This window comes from Schistocerca gregaria, chromosome 3, assembly GCF_023897955.1.
Source record: "Schistocerca gregaria isolate iqSchGreg1 chromosome 3, iqSchGreg1.2, whole genome shotgun sequence".
Lineage (NCBI taxonomy): Eukaryota > Metazoa > Arthropoda > Insecta > Orthoptera > Acrididae > Schistocerca > Schistocerca gregaria.
In genome coordinates this window covers 947,849,977-947,870,007 of record NC_064922.1, presented here as the reverse complement: position 1 = coordinate 947,870,007, position 20,031 = coordinate 947,849,977, and the positions used below count along the sequence as shown (strand labels likewise).

Sequence of the window (20,031 nt, the reverse complement as noted above, 5' to 3'; positions counted from 1 at the left end):
TTTTTTCCTCCCACAACATTATGATCTGTCTGTCCCATCATTTAAATGTTTGTTCTGTTTCTGTAGTCTTGATAGTTATCATATGATACAATGGTTACGGAATATGAGTCACGCGGTAAGAATACACTACCACTGCAAGTAAATTTGATAAATAGTAAGAGTAAGCGAAATATGACATAGACATCTCACAGAAATGAAAACAATAAATAAATGGGTGCGAACTATATTAAAACAAAAGAACTCCAGAGTACAGACTTCCAAAACAGAATAAAACTTCAAAAATGTTAAAAACATATGTTTTGACAGAGCACGGAGAAACTGCACGATTGTGGACCTGTTACATTCATTTGTTGAAACTTATGTGATAAACTATTACTCATCATTTTCTTGGGAGATATCACATTCATGTGAACACATATATCAGGCAAGGAGGCATATCTCACTCACTTACCAGTCGAACAACTTAGGTGCTTCGGCTGCTAAAAGTGTAGTTGTGCAGAATCAACTGTTATTATAGGTCCCTACCTTACACCTCACTGGTGCAAATGGATGTTACACCAGGACACAGACACAAATTTGAATAAAGCAAACAGCGGAAAAAAAATAATAATATTGGCACAAGATAGGTTTGAACATGGCTTGCCCACTTGACAGTCCAGCCCCTTTACCACAACTCCGATTGTCTTCCTGGCTGCACTATATTGCACTTCTTGTTCTTCCACTTTTATTTTACTCTTTTTTTCACAGTCCAGTACACTTTCTTGCTATTTTCATGTTTGATCTGTGTCCAATTTTTGACAGGCTGTCCAGTGGGTCCTCTTACCACTAAATCTGAGCGGGGTGCAATGGGGAGTGTCCCTTTTGAGTTGAAAATCAAGATGCTGGCTTACTTTGCTTCTGTCCACTAACTGTTGTCCAACAGAATTATCTTCTAGGGCACGGAATCTACATTAAAGAAAGTATTCTGCTAGCAAATGAGCAGTACATGATTTTTGTAAAGGAAATAATCACACAAATTGTACAGGACTCTTCAAAGGAGTTAGAATTCTTACACATAGTACAGTACCTGTAATATTACTTATTCCTGATAAAAAATATCTGGATTGAACTGTGATTTACAAAACAACAATAAAAGACACAGAAAACATCCCTGTCAGTTTTGCTCCTTCATCTGTGTTTCAGAGTGACAATCTATGTAGGTGGGACTATACTAGACATGGCCTACACCTCAACAAGAAGGGGAAGGGTAAACTGGCTGGGCTGACAGCAGGAAATTTAAAGGGGGGAGGAACTACATCTCATGGTGGTAACTCTTTTTTAGTGTAAGATCAGTGTCCAGTGGGAAACTCAGCCAGGCAAGTACTAAAGATGTTAAAAAAGTTCAACATACTCACAAAAGTAAAATGAAAAATGTTAGTATATTTCATCAAAATATTGGGGGATTGAAGAATAAAATTGATGAGCTTCTGCTTTGTTTAGAAGATATAGAAACTGAGAATGTAATAGATGTACTATGCCTGTCTGAGCATCACATTGTCACTGATATGCAAAAGGTTAGCATCAATGGGTACAAATTAGCTGCACATGTAAGTAGAGATAATATGATGAGAGTTGCCATATATGTCAAAAGCTTCCACAGCGCAAAACATTTAGAAACTAAAAAAAATTGTGTAGAGCAACATATGGAAGATGTGCCACTGAACTAAAACTAAATGATGGCACTTTCATAATTGTAACAGTGTATAGGTCCCCCTCAGGGAATTTCCAGCTATTTCTAGAAAACTTGGATGCTTTGTTGTGCTATCTGTCAGACAGGGGGAAGCAAATTATCATTTGTGGGGATTTCAATGTTGATTCCCTGAAAGAGTGTGACAGGAAGAATGACCTTGTAGTATTACTCAGTTCTTTCAACTTGAGCTCCGTCATTGATTTTCCTACTCGGATAACAAAGAACAGCAGGACATTGCACAGCTGGTTACAGTACATGGCATAGCTCCATGCAGTATATCAAATCAGAATTTCAAAGCAGTGAGTTCAATTAACAATATAAATACTGCAAACTTTAGGGAAAGACTAAAGGAGCTAGACTGGGATGAAGTGTATATGGAACCCGATGCAAACTTGAAATATAACTTATTTCACGATACATTTTTAAGGGTATTTGAAAATTGTTTTCCCAAGAAAACAGTGAAACATAATTCCAAGAAAACATATAAAAAACCTTGGCTAACTACAGGAATAAGAATATCTTGCAACCATAAAAGAGAACTGTATCTAACAGCAAGAGGGAGTACTGACCCCGAAATTGTTCAGTATTATAAAAACTATTGTGCGGTACTAAGAAAAGTTATTAAAAAGTCCAGAAGCATGTGTATCATGTCTGAGATCAGTAACTCTGATAATAAAATTAAAGCAATTTGGAATATTATTGAAAGGGAAACAGGGCAACCAAGAGCACAGGAAGACTTTAGTGCCATAAAACTGAATGAAAAGTGTACTAACAAACAATCTGAAATTGGAAATATTTTCAATAATCATTTTTTAAATGTTGTGGAGAAAGTAGGATCTAGATCTTCACTAGAAGAGGCAAGGCTTCTAATAGAAGAGGCCATACCTGTGCAGTTTGAAACAACTGTATTTCCACGAACCTCTCCCTCTGAAATCAGTAAAATAATAAACTCACTGAAAAGTAAAAGCTCTTACGGAATTGATGGTATTTCCAGCAAGATACTTAAAGCTTGTTCCCCACAGATAAGTAGGATTCTCAGCCATGTATGTAATACCTCTTTGGAACAGGGTGTTTTCCCCGATAGACTGAAATATGCCATTGTAAAACCATTGCATAAAAAGGGGGATACGTCGGATGTCAACAACTATCGCCCAATCTCTCTTCTGACAGCTCTATCAAAACTTTTTGAGAAAGTAATGTATTCAAGAGTAGCCTCCCATATATGTAAAAATAAAGTACTAACAAAATGTCAGTTTGGTTTTCAGAAAGGCTTTTCAACAGAAAATGCTATATACGCTTTCACTGATCAAATATTAAATGCTCTGAATAACCGGACATCACCCATTGGTATTTTTTGTGATCTCTCAAAGGCCTTTGACTGTGTAAATCATGGAATTATTTTAGATAAGCTAAATCATTATGGTTTGAGGGGGGCAGTGCACAAATGGTTTAATTCATTCGGTCTTAGGTCCTTTACTGTTCTTGATATACATTAATGACTTACCATTCCATATTGATGAAGATGCAAAGTTAGTTCTTTTTGCTGATGATACAAGTATAGTAATAATATCCAAAAACCAAGAACTAAGTGATGTAATGGTAAATGATGTTTTTCACAAAATTATTAAATGGTTCTCAGCAAATGGACTCTCTTTAAATTTTGATAAAACACAGTATATACAGTTCCGTACAGCAAATGGCACAACTCCAGTAATAAATATAGACTTTGAACAGAAGTCTGTAGCTAAGGTAGAATTTTCAAAATTTTTAGATGTGTCCATTGATGAGAGGTTAAACTGGAAGCAACACATTGATGGTCTGCTGAAACATCTGAGTTCGGCTACGTATGCTATTAGGGTTATTGCAAATTTTGGTGATAAGAATCTCAGTAAATTAGCTTACTATGCCTACTTTCATTCACTGCTTTCGTATGGTATCATATTCTGGGGTAATTCATCGTTGAGTAGAAAAGTATTCATTGCTCAAAAAAGTGTAATCAGAATAATTGCTGGAGCCCACCTACGGTCATCTTGTAGACATCTATTTAAGGATCTAGGGATCCTCACAGTATATATATTCACTTATGAAATTTGTTGTTAATAATCCAGCCCAGTTCAAAAGTAATAGCAGTGTGCATAGCTATAACACCAGGAGAAAGGATGATCTTCACTATGCAGGGTTAAATCTGACTTTGGCACAGAAGGGGGTAAATTATGCTGCCACAAAAGTCTTTGGTCACATACCAAACAGCATCAAAAGCCTGACAGATAGTCAACCAACATTTAAAAATAAATTAAAAGAATTTCTAGATGACAACTCCTTCTACTCATTGGCTGAATTTTTAGATATAAATCAAGGGAGGGAAAAAAACTAACTTAAGCATTAGTGTCATGCAATATTTTGTGTAATGTAATATCTTGTACAGACATCTTTCATTAACCTGACACGTTCCACATCATTACGAAGTGTCGTATTCATGATCTATGGAACAAGTATTAATCTAATCTAATCTAATCCAATCTAATCAAATCTCTTGGAATGATCTTTACCTAGCCTCAATTAGACATAAAACAAGTAATTGGTCCCACAAATTCGAAGGAAAACTAAAAATGTTTCTTTTGGGAACTCCCACTACAAAATTATTTGTTAGCCTAGATTCTAGGACTGAAGATTACTATCAGCTAGACAACAAGTAACAATACTTATTGTAACCTTGGCTCTATTCTTATTCCTCATGGATAATTATTGTTCTATGATAAGAGTTCAATATGGTAATCCAGATCGTAAGCTAGCAATAGCAGAGATTTAATATAACAGCACAACAAACACAGTTTATAGCAGTTCAATAAGTTTATTATTAGTATACAGTTTATAACAGTTTCCTCAATTTTTTTTAATATGTACCTTGACTTGCATGCCTCTGAAGCTTCTTTATAGTGGATCTATGAGACACAATGAATGAATGATCTATCCACTGCATGGGGATGTTCAGCTCTGTGCTCCCCTTGGTACAGTTCACTAAGAGCACACTATGTATTCGTGTACACAGTACTTAGGCAATTCCCGGTACTGGTATTATTTTCATTGCTAGAATATATATACTATGTGCTATCTTAAGGTTTCATCCTCAGCCTTCTTTTTCCTATTACCATTCTCGCCATCAATACAATACTCAAAATTACACTCTACATTAACCTACCCTTGTCACCTAGACAAACAATTACACTGACACTTTAAATAGGAAATTTGTATAATGGGTTTGAATAAAGACAGTATTTGTGATTTAACTGGCTGGACATCGAGGCAACTTCCCAGCCAAAAATGTAATACAAGATTTTTAAAATTTTTTTTCTTTCATTGTTTTTAATAAACATTCTTTGTAAATAAGGTCATATACCAGGCCTCTGAGAACCACCTGATCTCAGTTCTATTACGCATGTCTGGGATGGTGTTGAGAGAACTGTTCAGCTCTTATTCCACTTCAGATAATCACTGTGGGATGAGTACAGGTTCTGAGTAATTATGTATCAGCATGAGTTCTCACAACTTTCAATGTAGTGTAGCATCCGTCATGATTAGTATTTGCATCACAAGGATAACTCTATTACAAACTTGTCTCTAATTCAACCATACATTAGTATATCATCTACAGCAACATAAATACACTTATAAGCCAAAACACTATGACCACTGCCCAATGTGAAATTGGATGCTGCCTGGTGGCATTGTGGGCACACGATACAATAACAAAAGTATGAAAGTGAAGTGGGCATAGATGGGGGATCACCCTAATGAAGATACAGGCTGCAAATGGGGAAATTCATTGAGATAAGCAACTTTGATGAAGGGTAGATTATTATTAAACAGAGCCTGTGGAAAAATATGTTGAAAACAGCGAAGCTAGTCAAATGTTCACTTGCTATTGTCGTGAACATCTACGGAAAGAGGTAGAAGGACAGTGAAACTACCACTGGGCACTAAATGGTTGGCTGTCCACAACTCTTCACAGTCATGGGATTCAGAGGCTTGTCTGCTCTGTAAAATAGGATAGATCATGATTTGTGGCATCTCTGCCAAAACAGCACAATACTACTGCATGTGCAAGTGTTTCAGGGCGTACCATTCATCATACATTGTTGAACATGGAGCTCCACAGTAGACCACCCCTAAATGTGCACATGTTGACACAATGACATCATCAACTACGACTGCAGTGGGCACAAGACCATCAGGATTCAGGTCGATCAATGGAAATGTGCCAGATCTTTGGGTGAATCACATCTTTGCTACACTAGGTCAATGGTCATCTCCACTAACACTGTCATTGAGGTGAATGGTAGCCCGAAATGTCCAGCACTCCAACGAAGCAGGCTGGTGGGAGCAGTATTATGCTATGGGATACATTCTCCTTCACTTGCATCATACCTGTGGTAATAATCAAAGACGTGCTGACAGCTGAAAACCATATGCATCCCTTCATGCTTCATATGTATTCCCCAATGGCAACGGCATCTTTCAGCAGGATAATTCTCCCTGTCTTGGAGCCAGAACCATGCTACAGTGGTTTGAGGAGCATTACAGTGAACTCACATTGATGTTTCAGTGATCAAATTTATTTGATATAAATCCTATGGAACCCACCCGGGTCACTATGAGACGCCATCACCACATATGCAAATCAGCAGCCCGTTATTTATGCGAATTACATGACTTGTGCATACAGATCTAATGTCACATACCTCCACAAACGAGCTATTAAGTAGGTGGTCCTAAAGCTTTTGCTCATGAGTGTACTGTGCAAATCAGGGGGGTACACTCTACTGTATCATATATTAAGGTTTCTTTCCTTTTGATTCATAGATGGTTGTATCATCTGCCTATTTTATATGCAACATGTCAATGGGATAAATGTGTAGGAGTTTGAAGAATATTCATAGATCTGCTTTCAGAAATGGTTTCTGATGTTTTCTAAGCAGTTTCTTGTGAGATGTTTGGCATCTTTCTTTGTCTGTATGCTAGTTAATACTTTCAGCATTTCAGTAACACCTTCTCATCGGTCAGGCAGACCTGCACTCCAAATATTTGTGAGAAATGGGTTACTCTTAACTGTAACTCAGACTCTTAACTGTAACTCATAAATTCTGCTTTCAAAGGATACACCACATTCATGTTTAATGAAGTATACAACTTTGCATTTCTCTACATTAAAACCTAGTTACCTGTTTCTGTTTCAAATAGATTTTTTGAAGATCTTTACTTGGTACTATTTCCTCATGGATGCCTGCATAATTGAAAAGCTGGATACTACAATTAGTATCCTACATTAAGTCATTAATGTATAAAGTGAACAGCAACAGTTCTAATACACGCTCCTGGTACACACTACATAATACTTCAATGACTCTTCATGCAGGATAATGTGCTGAGTCTGGACAGCCAGGAAATTTTCAGTTCAGTTGTAAATCTGGTTAGTTAGACATCCCAAAGAAATTATTTTCTTAGGAGACATCAATGTGTACTAAAATGAAAGTTTTTCAACAGCCTAAACCACTGAAACTACCTGGTTTTACTCAATCTCATGCATCAAGATGGTGAGTTGACTTTCACATGATCTATGTTTTCAGGACTGATTTTGGTTTCCACAGAGAAGGTTATTTTATTATATGTAGGTCTTAATATCTGAACTCATAAATGTTCCAAGATTTTTCTACATGGAGGTAAGGAAAGGACCAATATTCAAATAATGCAACACATTAAAATGATTTCAATTTTAAAATACTGCATCAAAATTTTGCTTCTAAGGAAGTGGGGAAGTAGCAATATGTGAACAGCAAGACCTGAACCTGCACCTAATTTTGCTTTGAAGTAGTTACAGAACGAATAAATTTCATATCAGAAAAATGCCTTCTACTAGGCATACATCAATCACTAAACTCTATACTGAAAGCTTTTTATTGGAATTTTGGGTGTTGTTGTATAATGTCACAGAGAAATCCACTCTTGTAATAATACCAGGTGGCTTAAGACAAGACAATGGCTGTATAAGAAGTTCTCATGAGATTATGAGGACATAAAATTCTTCAGTTTCATGAAACAATCCAACAAGGTGCAATGAAATATCAGGCAAATTGACAGACTATGTTTGATAAAATATGCCCATTGACAGGTAAAACATTGAAATTGTAGACACTGTTGTTGCAGATAATTTTTACCAAACAACTGAACTGTAATGCAAACACTTGTACTACAAGATGAGGGCAATGTATTAGAAAATAACAAGCACTTAAAGTCGATTGTTGTAGGGAAAGCAAATTGCTGAGTTCAGTTTTTTGAGAGGATTATACGAAATGTAGCTCATCCACAAAGGAAACAACTTGTCGAACATTAGTGCAACCTACCCTTGCTTACTGCTTATTTGAGAACCTTATCATGTCAAATCAAAGAAGGACTTAGAAGCACAGCAGATGAATGCCACTAAATTTGTTACTAGTAGGTTTCATCAACAAACAAGCTTTACAGAGGTCCATGAATGCAAATGAGAATCCCTGGAGGGAACATTATGTTCTTCACATGGAACACTAGTGAGAAAATTTAGAGAATTGGTATTTGTGGCTAACTGCATAACTATTCTACCACCATTGATGTACATTTCATGTAAGGACCGTGAAGATAGGATAAGAGAAATTAGGGCACATACAGAAAAATATACACCGTCTTTTACCTTTGCTCCATTAGTGAATGGAACAGACAAGGAAATGACAATCAGTAGCACAAGGTACCATCTGCCACGTACCGTATGGTGGCTTATGGTGTATGTATGTAGATGTAGAGACTGCATATCAATATGGGGTGAGATAGCTGCTGTAGATATTTGGATAACTTTAAAACTCCAACAGAAAGTCATTAGATAGTAAACCTAACACCTTGGAAAACTATGAAAGTATATCTAAATAAGCAGTACCTGCGTCTTTTTTGGGAAAGTGCTCTACTGAGAGCGCTATCCAAGCACAGCTCACAAAAAGGCCTCACAGTTTTACCTCTGCTGAGGTGAGGTACCACCGGAGGTAATACTGTGAGGGAGGGAGGGAAGGAGTCATGGTTGATAGAACACTTGTCTGTGAAATCGTAAGTCCCAAGTTTGAATGACAGTTTGGTACACAGTTTTAATTGGCCAGGAAGTTTCAAATCAGCACACACTCTGCTAGAAGCAATTGTTTCTGGAAGCAATCCCTCAGGCTGTGACTAAGCCTTGTCTATCCTTTCTTCCAACAGTGCTAGTCCCTAATGAGGTATGCAGGAGAACTTCTGAGAAATTTAGAAGGTAGGTCATGACTTACTGGCAGAAGTAAAACTTTGAGGTCTGGCCTTTAGTAGTGCTTGGATAGCTCAATTGATAGAACACTCGCTCGCAAAGGGCAAAGGTCCCAGGTTTGCGCCCTGGTCCAGCACACATTTTTAATCTACCAGAAAGTTTCAATCAGAGCACACTTCACTGCAGAGCGAAAATTCATTAGGAAACTGTACCTGTTTCCATGCATATATGAGATAATTTGCTTTATAATTTTAAATAGAGCAGCACCATTAAACAAGGACTTTCATGAACGCGACCAAAGCTAGAGACAATTATTATGTCTGTAGAAAAATGCTTAAAATAACAGAGAAGGACCCTATAAATAAGGAAGCTTGTTTTATAACAGACTTTCACTTAGCATAAAGAGTATAAAAGAATTGACTATCTTCACAAATAAATTAAAAGATCATCTCCTCTTTGGATGTTGATACAGTTTAAGGTGGAGGTATACATGCAAGCAAATTAATAAAATATATAAATGCCACTCACTTTTTATACAACAAACTCACAACCAACATAAAATAGAGAGGACATCAATATTCACAAATCAATTAAAATGACACTTTTGATCATTGAGCCCGAACAGCGTGAAGGAGTATATAGAAGCTGGTAGTAAACCTCAAGAATAAAATTCAGGAGTACACAAATTAGAATAGGCAATTACTTCCTATATCCTTTTTGTTTCTATATGAGAATATTCCTGTTGGCCTTTTCTGTCTTTGTTTCATGCACATATGGAAACCAACAACCAGAAAGAGGAAAAATGAAAACAAGGAATGGTGCTAAAAATACACAAGAGACTGTGTACAGTTTGAGTGGAAAAATAGCACATATTAGTGCTAATTCACTAAAATTATAATTCTGTACAGCTGGGCAATGGGGCCCTATTCAGTTTCAGCATTTGAGGTGTTTTCAGCAACACTAGCACTGATTACTAGGTCACTCAGCACTGGCATGGCTCTTTATTTTCACGGCTTTTGATTTTCACGTTTTCCAAGAACATATTGTGTGTGTGTGTGTGTGTGTGTGTGTGTGTGTGTGTGTGTGTGTGTGTGTGTGTGACAGCTATTACACAAAAATTAACTTCAAATAGACACAGGGAGAGCATATTAACAGGATCTTAAACATGGCCGAAAATCACAAACAAAATGAAAATTATTAAAATTCACTTCACAATTCTAAACTTACCTGTCAAAGCTGCCAACTACAACAGACTGCCCACTTGGGCTGCAGCATGCAATGGTGAAATCCTTCTCACTACTGTCACGTAAGTAATCAAATTGTGTGGCCACCTGTCCATCTTTGTTGTAAATAGTGATCTTCTTGTCAGATCCACCAGCTAGTATATGATTATTGGGCCATGCTAAGGCATACGGTGGAACAGGATGCATCACAACTCTTCCCTGCCAACACAAGGACAAGCAAAGTTTACTGATGCTACCAGAAATCTTCAAGGCGTAACAGAAATTTAACATGGTGCAATGAAATAGCACACGCACATTTAAAGTGCATTTAAAAGATGACTGAGCTATCAGACAAAAGTCCTTTGCCTGTCATGGAAAACACACACACATTTATTTATACATGAACAACCCACGCACACAACTGTCATCTTAGGGTGCTGAGGTCCATATACAGTGAGCAGTGATCTTGGCTGATGTACGAAGTGAGGGTACGGAAGAGGCATGTGACAGGGAGAGGAGAGGAGGGAAAGCAGGGTAGAGATGAGTATGTGCAGGGTACTGTCAAGGGTCATGACAAGGTCAGCATCAGGATGTCGTGCTGTGCATAAAAATGGGAAAGGAGAGAAGCAGAGAAGAGGAAAGGACTATGCATGTGTGCTGGGAGAATAGTATACATGCGTGACACTGGAAGTAGTGAAGGTTTATGCCAGGGCGATACAGGAATGAACATTATATCGTAGGGAGAATGCCCATCTGCAAAATTAAGAAAAGCTGGTGTTGGTGGGAAGACTCCATTTGGCACAGGTTGTGAAGCAGTTTTTGAAGTTGCTCAGCAACTGGATGGTCCAGCTGTCTCTTGCGCATAGCAGGCCGTGGCCACTCGTGCAGACAGATTAGTGGTCATGTTCACATAGAATGCCACAGAGCGTTTGCGGCCAAGTTGGTAAATCACACGGATACTTTCACAAATGGCCCTATATTTGATGAGGTATGAGATAACTGCAGCAAGACTGCAGCGTGTAGTAGTGGGAGGATGGTGGTACACGTCTTGCATCTATGTCTGTTACATGGTTATGAGCTGTGGGGCAATGGATTGGGAGCAGGCCTTGAATGGAGACAAACAAGGATATTACATACGTTGGGTGAGCAGTGAAATACCACTTCGGGAGGGGTGGAGAGGATATTTTCCATTTCAGGGCATGACAATACGTAGTCCAAATTCAGACAAAGGATGTGATACAGTTGCTGCAGTCCTAGATCATCCCAACACACAATTGGGGGAGGGGGGGGGGCTCCTTTGTGCTTGGTTTGTATGTGTTTGTGTGTGTGTGTGGGAGGGGGGTGGGGGGCGACTGGTAGATGAAAAAGGGAGACACAGAGTGTGAGAGATCTGTTCCTGGACAAGTCGCCCTCCTTCCCCCACACACCCACTGACTGGTCCCAACAGAATGTCCCCCTTGTGAATCAGTATAATTGGAGACAGGAGCAACTGAAATATTTTCCACCAGGCTTTCAATTCTCTCATGTTATGCCCTGAAATGACATATGTCCTCCTCATCCCTCCCACAGACGTATTCCTCCACCCACCTAACCTGCCATGGCTCATATCTCTGTAATAGACATATATATATATATATATATATAAGACCTGTCTCTTGCATCTCCCCACTGCCACTAACTCCAATTCAGTCACAGACAACAAAGACACAGCAACCTGTGAAAGCAACCATGTGATCTTCCAACTTGGCTACAAACACTGTGTAGCATTCTACAGGGCATGTTCACTCACAAGCTGTCTGTCTGTGTGAATGGCCACCACCAAACTGTGTCCAAGAGACAGCTGGGTCAACCAGTTGTCAAGTGTGCTGCACAACACAGTGTGCTTGAGTTCTGGCTTATTCCCCCCAGCAACAGCTTTTCTTAATTGCACATCTGAGAACTCTACCTAAAACAAATAATTAATTCCTGTAACCCTGTCCTGTTCTCTCTCCTTCTCCCCACCCCATGCCATTTCTGTACCCTTACTTCTTACTCCAGCTGCAATTACTGCTCACCATATTCACACCTCAGACTCAGAGATGACAGTTGTTTTTGTGAATTGTGCATGTAGGAGTGTATGCACGTGTATTAGGAAGAAGTCTGCCAACAGCTCTGTCTACTTTTAAAAACAGTTTAAATATGCCTGTCAGCTGCTCAGTGGTGCCTCTGTGTGGTGAGTAGCAATCTATCCTGTTTCACTGTTGTTATTCCACCCCTGATTTTCGACTGTTTAAATGGGGAAAAAAGTGTGAGCAAATCACTTAGAGTGCAAATTTTGACCATTAACACAATTGATTTAAATGTTATTTTAGACCAAAGGAATTTCCTGTTATGGTACAATTTTAAATCACAACAACTAATTTGTATTTAAAACGTAAGCATGACACATATTTGAATGATGGAACAAGAAAGAAATGTCTCTTTTCTTGTGTAAGAAGGTTCACACTGGCCAATTACTAAATTAGATCATACAAAACAGTAATCATGAGCCACCTATTCATTAGTTTGGTACTTACTATTGTATTATGCCAGCATATTAAATTTATGTTTTAAAATTAGATTAGTACTTAATATTACATCACATCACCATATTAATTTCTCTCTGCATCAACATTATGGCTATTCTTCTGAACTTACTCTTTTACAGTCATGTATATGAAAATGCTCATCTTATAAAACAAGATTAAAAATCTATGACATATGCGTAACAATTCAACTCATGGAAACTTTGTGATTTTATTGCCTGATTTGATAGGCATGGGTGGAGCCTATTTACGACATCAGTAATAACTGTTTATGACATCAGTAAGAATCTTATTCAAATGTTTCACGAAACACATATTAAACCACTTGTTAGCAAACTGAAATCTTTATGAGTAATTGTAGTTATTTCAAAATAACTTTTAGGGGTTTAATAAAGTAAAAATCTATGCCAACACAATGCAAATTATTAATTCAAAATGTGTCGGACTGTGAATGAATATTTTCACCTTCATATGATAGTGACAAGTCCAAGGTGGAGTATAAACAACGAAAAATGTAAAGGTAACCACATGCCATATAGTAGAAGTGTTGTACAGTAGATAGGGACATGAAATTAAAGAGATAAAAAGTGCATGCACTCATGCTCTCTCTCTCTCTCTCTCTCTCTCTCTCTCTCTCTCTCTCTCTCTCTCTCACACACACACACACACACACACACACACACACACACACACGCACGCACACACACACACACACACACACACACACACACACACACACACACTGATGTATTGCTTCAGCACTGTGTGTGACAGGAATGAGGAGCTGTGCAGTGTGGGACAGGGGAGGGGAACAAGGAAGAAGAGCAGCGAAGGGACTGGTGAAGGGAAGGAAGGACTATGGATATGGAAGGGAGGGGCAGCAAGGAGAGAAGTGTGGCATTCAAGAGCTCACCCTGAAACAATATAGCACACAATGATTTAGAATATGTGGGTTTAGGGGAGAGGAGGAGAGCAGGATAGAAGAGGGAGGCTGTAAAAAGAACAGTTTGAGTGTGACAATACTACATTTAGGGACTATCTAGAGGAATCCTTCCTAACCACTCACCTCATAGCTCTCTTGTCTGGTATAGGTTTATTGATGACTACCCATTACTTGCAACTGCATTCACATCAGCTGTTTTGCTATGGTGAGTGATGGTCAGTACACAAATTATTGTACATTCTATTATAGTATGTCACTTGCCCTCACGAGTCTGTCTGTTCGGATAAGCACAACTCGTGACATGCACTCCTCTCCCATCACCCAACTGCCCCAATCCATGACAATGTGGTATTAGCAGCATCATTGCCAAGAGGTGAATGTGGAGGGGCATGCGCAGGAGCTTTGTGCTATTGAAGTAGCTATACATTATACAACTTGTACAGTATGCAAAAAATTTAATTGTCTTTGAATACAGTTTATGTTCACTGACGTAAAAAAGGTTCCATTCCTATTTCACCTCTTAGGGGTCGATATTTCTCCCTCTTTCCCAACCCCCCCTCAAAGTAGCCTGGATTCTTCCTCATAGTTCAAGCTGTCCTCATGGTTCAAGCTATCTCTATACCAAACTTCAACAAAATCACTTCAGTGGTTTAGTCTTGTGTTTGTGTGTGTGTGTGTGTGTGTGTGTGTGTGTGTGTGTACTGCTGACAAAGGCTTAATGGCCAAAAGCTATGAATGTGTGAATCTTTTTATTGTGGCTATCGCGTCTCAGCATATCCGCTATAAGGTGAGTAGCAACTTTACTTCTCTGGTATTGTTACATTCCATCCTGGATTTTCCTTTGTTTGCAATATTTTAATATGTTATTCTGCAAGTAAAACTAAAGGAAACAGTTAATATAAACATAGGTCCACAAATGTTTAGTTGTGGAGTTACGGGATTTTGCCTGAAATTTAGAAACTTCACTAATATGCAGGCATCGCAAAACTGTACGAGGTTAAAGTAAAGTATGATTTCCATTTATTTTGTTGTTACTGATCTGGTGAATCTAATAAAATATGTTCCAGGCATGTATCTGCAGTAGTTTTCCAGAACATCCAGGGAAGCAAAGAAGTAATTTTGTAAAATTTTTAATTTATTAACTACTTGGCCCAATTTGTTTTTTAAATTCCAGAGAATTGCACAAAGTATTCGACAGAAGTTGTAGAGAATTTAATTTTGGAAAAACAATAGTAATAATGTTAACTGAAACTGTATGAATGTGTCAGATTATCTGCTTTTATTAATACCATAGTACACATGAATTCATGTTAAACCGGGAAAAAAAAGCTCAGTGTTAAGGAAGCTGTACGGTGTAACTTACAGATTCACAATACATTCACAAAAACGTTTCTACATTCTTAAAGGAAAGTAAACAAATTTACTTGTATAATAATCTTTGCTTCTCTGGATGTTCTGGAAAACTACTGCAGGAACACATCTGGGACATGTTTTGTTAAGATTCACCAGACCAATAATAACAAAAATAAATGGAAATCATGCTTTACTTTAACCTCGTTCAGTTTTGCAATGGTTTCATATTAACGAAGTTGATAAAATTTCAACAAAATCTTTTGTTAGCTGAAACTTCGTAAGTAAACATTTGCAGTTTATACAAACTTTTTTCTTTAGATTTAATTGTACAATAACATATTAAAATATTTACATATCTTCATGACTCACCCTGTATATTAAAGTAACTGAAACTTACTAATATGCAGTTTTTATTCTTAAGAAAGATGTTTCTCCAGATGTTCTAAGAACAAGATTTAATTGCAGTTGAGAAGTCAGTAAACATTCACAGCTATAATTTCTATATATCAGTAACAATACAGCTGCACCCTATGCTTGGGGTTCAACACAGCGCTCATTTACATTTCATAGTTTCATTTCAATCTTTCATTAATTTATACAACAGATACACTACCATGTGCCGCAGAGTACGGTAATGGGGCCATTGTTATTTAATATGTTTGTTAATGATATACATGTTGAGGAGGAAGAAAAGAAAATAGTCTATACTGATGACATGACAATACTAAATAGTGACCAAAATATATAACAGTTTGAGAGCAGAGCACACATATCTGCAAATGTCAAAAATCAATGGCTCTTGGAAAATGAACTGGTTATAAATCTAAAAAAAAGACTATGTATGCAGTGTTTAAAAACAAGGAGAAGGCTGTAGGCATTGATATAGAGGTTGATGGAACACGGCTGGAAGAAGTAGAATCTGCCACATTCTTAGATATTCTTGTGGATAATGAATTGGAAAAAAAAAAAACATGTTAATAATGTCTGTAAGAAACTGAGCTCCGTCATATTCTTAATGATGCAGCTATGACAGTATTCAGACAAGAACCTTCTGTGTACAGTCTATCATGGACTTTACAAACCATACTTACAGTACGGAAAGACTGTGTGGGGAAACTCAAACAAACAAGAGATAAAACGAGTGTTCACATTACAAAAAAAGCAGTTAGGGCCATTTTAAGAAGAAAGACCTCTGAAACGTGCAGAAACTGTTTCAAGAAGTTAGGAATGTTATCTTTTTCATCATTGTGTTGTATATATACAAAACAAGAATGTACATCACAAAAGGTAGTGTACACAACCACAATAGAAGAAGGAAGAATGAAGTACGGAGCATACCCGACCGATTGGCAATGCTAGAAAAAGGACCCCAGTACTCTGGTATTGGACTACTAGGAAGTCTGCCTAAAGACCTGCAAGATAGTGTACTTGACAATGACTTTCCAAAGAAACTTAAAGACTACGTCATTGAAAAAGAGTTTTACAGTGTTGCAGAATACTTATGCCATTAAACTTGTATATATTGTTATTCGTTATCAATGATGTAAAAATGTAAGCTAAAGGTGTAGAAAAAAAGTGATGTTGTTGTTGTGGTCTTCAACCTGAGACTGGTTTGATGCAGCTCTCCAAGCTACTCTATCCTGTGCAAGCTTCTTCATCTCCCAGTACCTACTGCAACCTACATCCTTCTGAATCTGCTTAGTGTATTCATCTCTTCGTCTCCCTCTACGATTTTTACCCTCCACGCTGCCCTCCAGTACGAAATTGGTGATTCCTTGTTGCCTCAGAACATGTCCTACCAACTGATCCCTTCTTCTGGTCAAGTTGTGCCAGAAACTTCTCTTCTCCCCAATCCTATTCAATACCTCCTCATTGGTTATGTGATCTACCCATCTAATCTTCAGCATTCTTCTATAGCACCACATTTCGAAAGCTTCTATTCTCTTCTTGTCCAAACCATTTATCGTCATGTTTCACTTCCATACAAATACTTTCAAAAACGACTTCCTGACATTTAAATCTATACTCGATGTTAACAAATTTCTCTTCTTCAGAATCGCTTTCCTTGCGATTGCCAGTCTACATTTTATATCCTCTCTACTTCGACCATCATCAGTTATTTTGCTCCCCAAATAGCAAAACTCCTTTACTACTTTAAGCGTCTCATTTCCTAACCTAATTCCCTCAGCATCACCCGACTTAATTCAACTACATTCCATTATCCTCGTTTTGCTTTTGTTGATGTTCATCTTATATCCTCCTTTCAAGACGCTATGCATTCCATTCAACTGCTCTTCCCAGTCCTTTGCTGTCTCTGACAGAATTACAATGTCATCGGCGAACCTCAAAGTTATTTTTTTTTCTCCATGGATTTTAATACCTACTCCGAATTTTTCTTTTGTTTCCTTTACTGCTTGCTCAATATACAGATTGAATAACATCAGGGAGAGGCTACAACCCTGTCTTACTCCCTTCCCAACAACTGCTTCCCTTTCATGTCCCTCGACACTTATAACTGCCATTTGGTTTCTGTACAAATTGTAAATAGCCTTTCGTTCCCTGTATTTTACCCATGCCACCTTTAGAATTTGAAAGAGAGTATTCCAGTAAACATTGTCAAAAACTTTCTCTAAGTCTACAAATGCTAGAAACGTAGGTTTGCCTTTCCTTAATCTTTCTTCTAAGATAAGTCGTAAGGTCAGTATTGCCTCACATGATCCTGTATTTCTATGGAATCCAAACTGATCTTCTACCAGTTTTTCCATTCGTCTGTAAAGAATTCGTGTTATTATTTTGCCGCTGTGGCTTATTAAACTGATTGTTCAGTAATTTTCACATCTGTCAACACCTGCTTTCATTGGGATTGGAATTATTATATTGTTCTTGAAGTCTGCGAGTATTTCGCCTGTTTCATACATCTTGCTCACCAGATGGTAGAGTTTTGTCAGGACTGGCTCTCCCAAGGCCGTCAGTAGTTCCAATGGAATGTTGTCTACTCTGGGGACCTTGTTTCGACTCAGGTCTTTCAGTGCTCTGTCAAACTCTTCATGCAGTATTGTATCTCCCATTTCATCTTCATCTACATCCTCTTCCATTTCCATAATATTGTCCTCAAGGACATTGCCCTTATATAGACCCTCTATATACTCCTTCCACCTTTCTGCTTTCCCTTCTTTGCTTAGAACTGTGTTTCCATCTGAGCTCTTGATGTTCATACAAGTGGTTCTCTTATCTCCAAAGGTCTCTTTAATTTTCCTGTAGGCAGTATCTATCTTACCCCTAGTGAGATAACCCTCTACATCCTTACATTTGTCCTCTAGCCATCCCTGCTTAGCCATTTTGCACTTCCTGTTGATCTCATATTTGAGGTTGTAGATTGTAGACTGTATTTTATTGGTCCTGTTGTCTACATAGCAGCTTATGAATAAGGAATTGGACAAGTTTGTGTTCCTTTTTGCCTGCTTCATTTACTGCATTTTTATATTTTCTCCTTTCATCGATTCAAATCAATATTTCTTCTGTTACCCAAGGATTTCTACTAGCCCTCGTCTTTTTACCTACTTGATCCTCTGCTGCCTTCACTACTTCATCCCTCAAAGCTACTCATTCTTCTTCTACTGTATTTCTTTCCCCAATTCCTGTCAATTGTTCCCTTATGCTCTCCCTGAAACTCTGTACAACCTCTGGGTCTTTCAGTTTATCCAGGAACCATCTCCTTAAGTTCCCACCTTTTTGCAGTTTCTTCAGTTTTAATCTACAGGTCATAACCAATAGATTTTGGTCAGAGTCCACATCTGCCCCTGGAAATGTCTTACAATTTAAAACCTGGTTCCTAAATCTCTGTCTTACCATTATATAATCTATCTGATACCTTTTAGTATCTCCAGGGTTCTTCCATGTATACAACCTTCTTTCATTATTCTTAAACCAAGTGTTAAATATGATTAAGTTGTGCTCTGTGCAAAATTCTACCAGGCGTCTTCCTCTTTCAATTCTTAGCCCCAATCCATATTCACCTGCTACATTTCCTTCTTTCCCTTTTCCTACTACCGAATTCCAGTCACCCATGACTATTAAATTTTCGGCACCCTTCACTATCTGAATAATTTCTTTTATTTCATCATACATTTCATTAATTTCTTCATCATCTGCAGAGCTAGTTGGCATATAAAGTTGTACTACTGTAGTAGGTGTGGGCTTCGTATCTATCTTGGCCACAATAATGTGCTCACTATGCTGTTTTTAGTAGCTTACCCGCATTCCTATTTCCCTATTTATTATTAAACCTACTCCTGCATTAACCCTATTTGATTTTGTGTTTATAACCCTGTAATCACCTGACCAGAAGTCTTGTTCCTCCTGCCACCGGACTTCACTAATTCCCACTATATCTAATTTTAACCTATCCATTTCCCTTTTTAAATTTTCTAACCTACCTGCCCGATTAAGTTATCTGACATTCCACACTCTGATCCATAGAACGCCAGTTTCCTTTCTCCTGATAACAACATCCATCCTCTTGAGTAGTCCCCACCCAGAGATCCGAATGGGGAACTATTTTACCTCCGGAATATTTTACCCAAGCGGACACCATCATAATTTATCCATACAGTAAAGCTGCATGCCCTCGGGAAAAATTATGGCCGTAGTTTCCCCTTGCTTTCAGCCGTTCTCAGTAGCAGCACAGCAAGGCCGTTTTGGTTATTGTTACAAGGCCAGATCAGTCAATCATCCAGACTGTTGCCCTTGCAACTACTGAAAAGGCTGCTGCCCCTCTTCAGGAACCACACGTTTGTCTGGCCTCTCAGCAGATACCCCTCCGTTGTGGTTGCACCTACGGTACGGCTATCTGTATCGCTGAGGCACGGAAGCCTCCCCACCAACGGCAAGGTCCATGGTTCATGGGG

The 20,031-nt window shown here is 38.1% G+C and overlaps 1 protein-coding gene across 3 annotated transcripts in view; it reads right to left on the bottom strand.

The window, feature by feature from the left end:
- The window catches only part of LOC126355880 (intraflagellar transport protein 172 homolog), a 372,812-nt gene that overhangs the window by 249,313 nt on the left and 103,468 nt on the right, over window positions 1–20,031 (bottom strand). For all 3 annotated transcript variants that reach the window (XM_050006382.1, XM_050006381.1, XM_050006383.1), the window contains one exon: window positions 10,269–10,483. In XM_050006382.1, coding sequence (XP_049862339.1) covers window positions 10,269–10,483 — 215 coding nt within the window. The remainder of the gene's footprint in view (window positions 1–10,268; window positions 10,484–20,031) is intronic.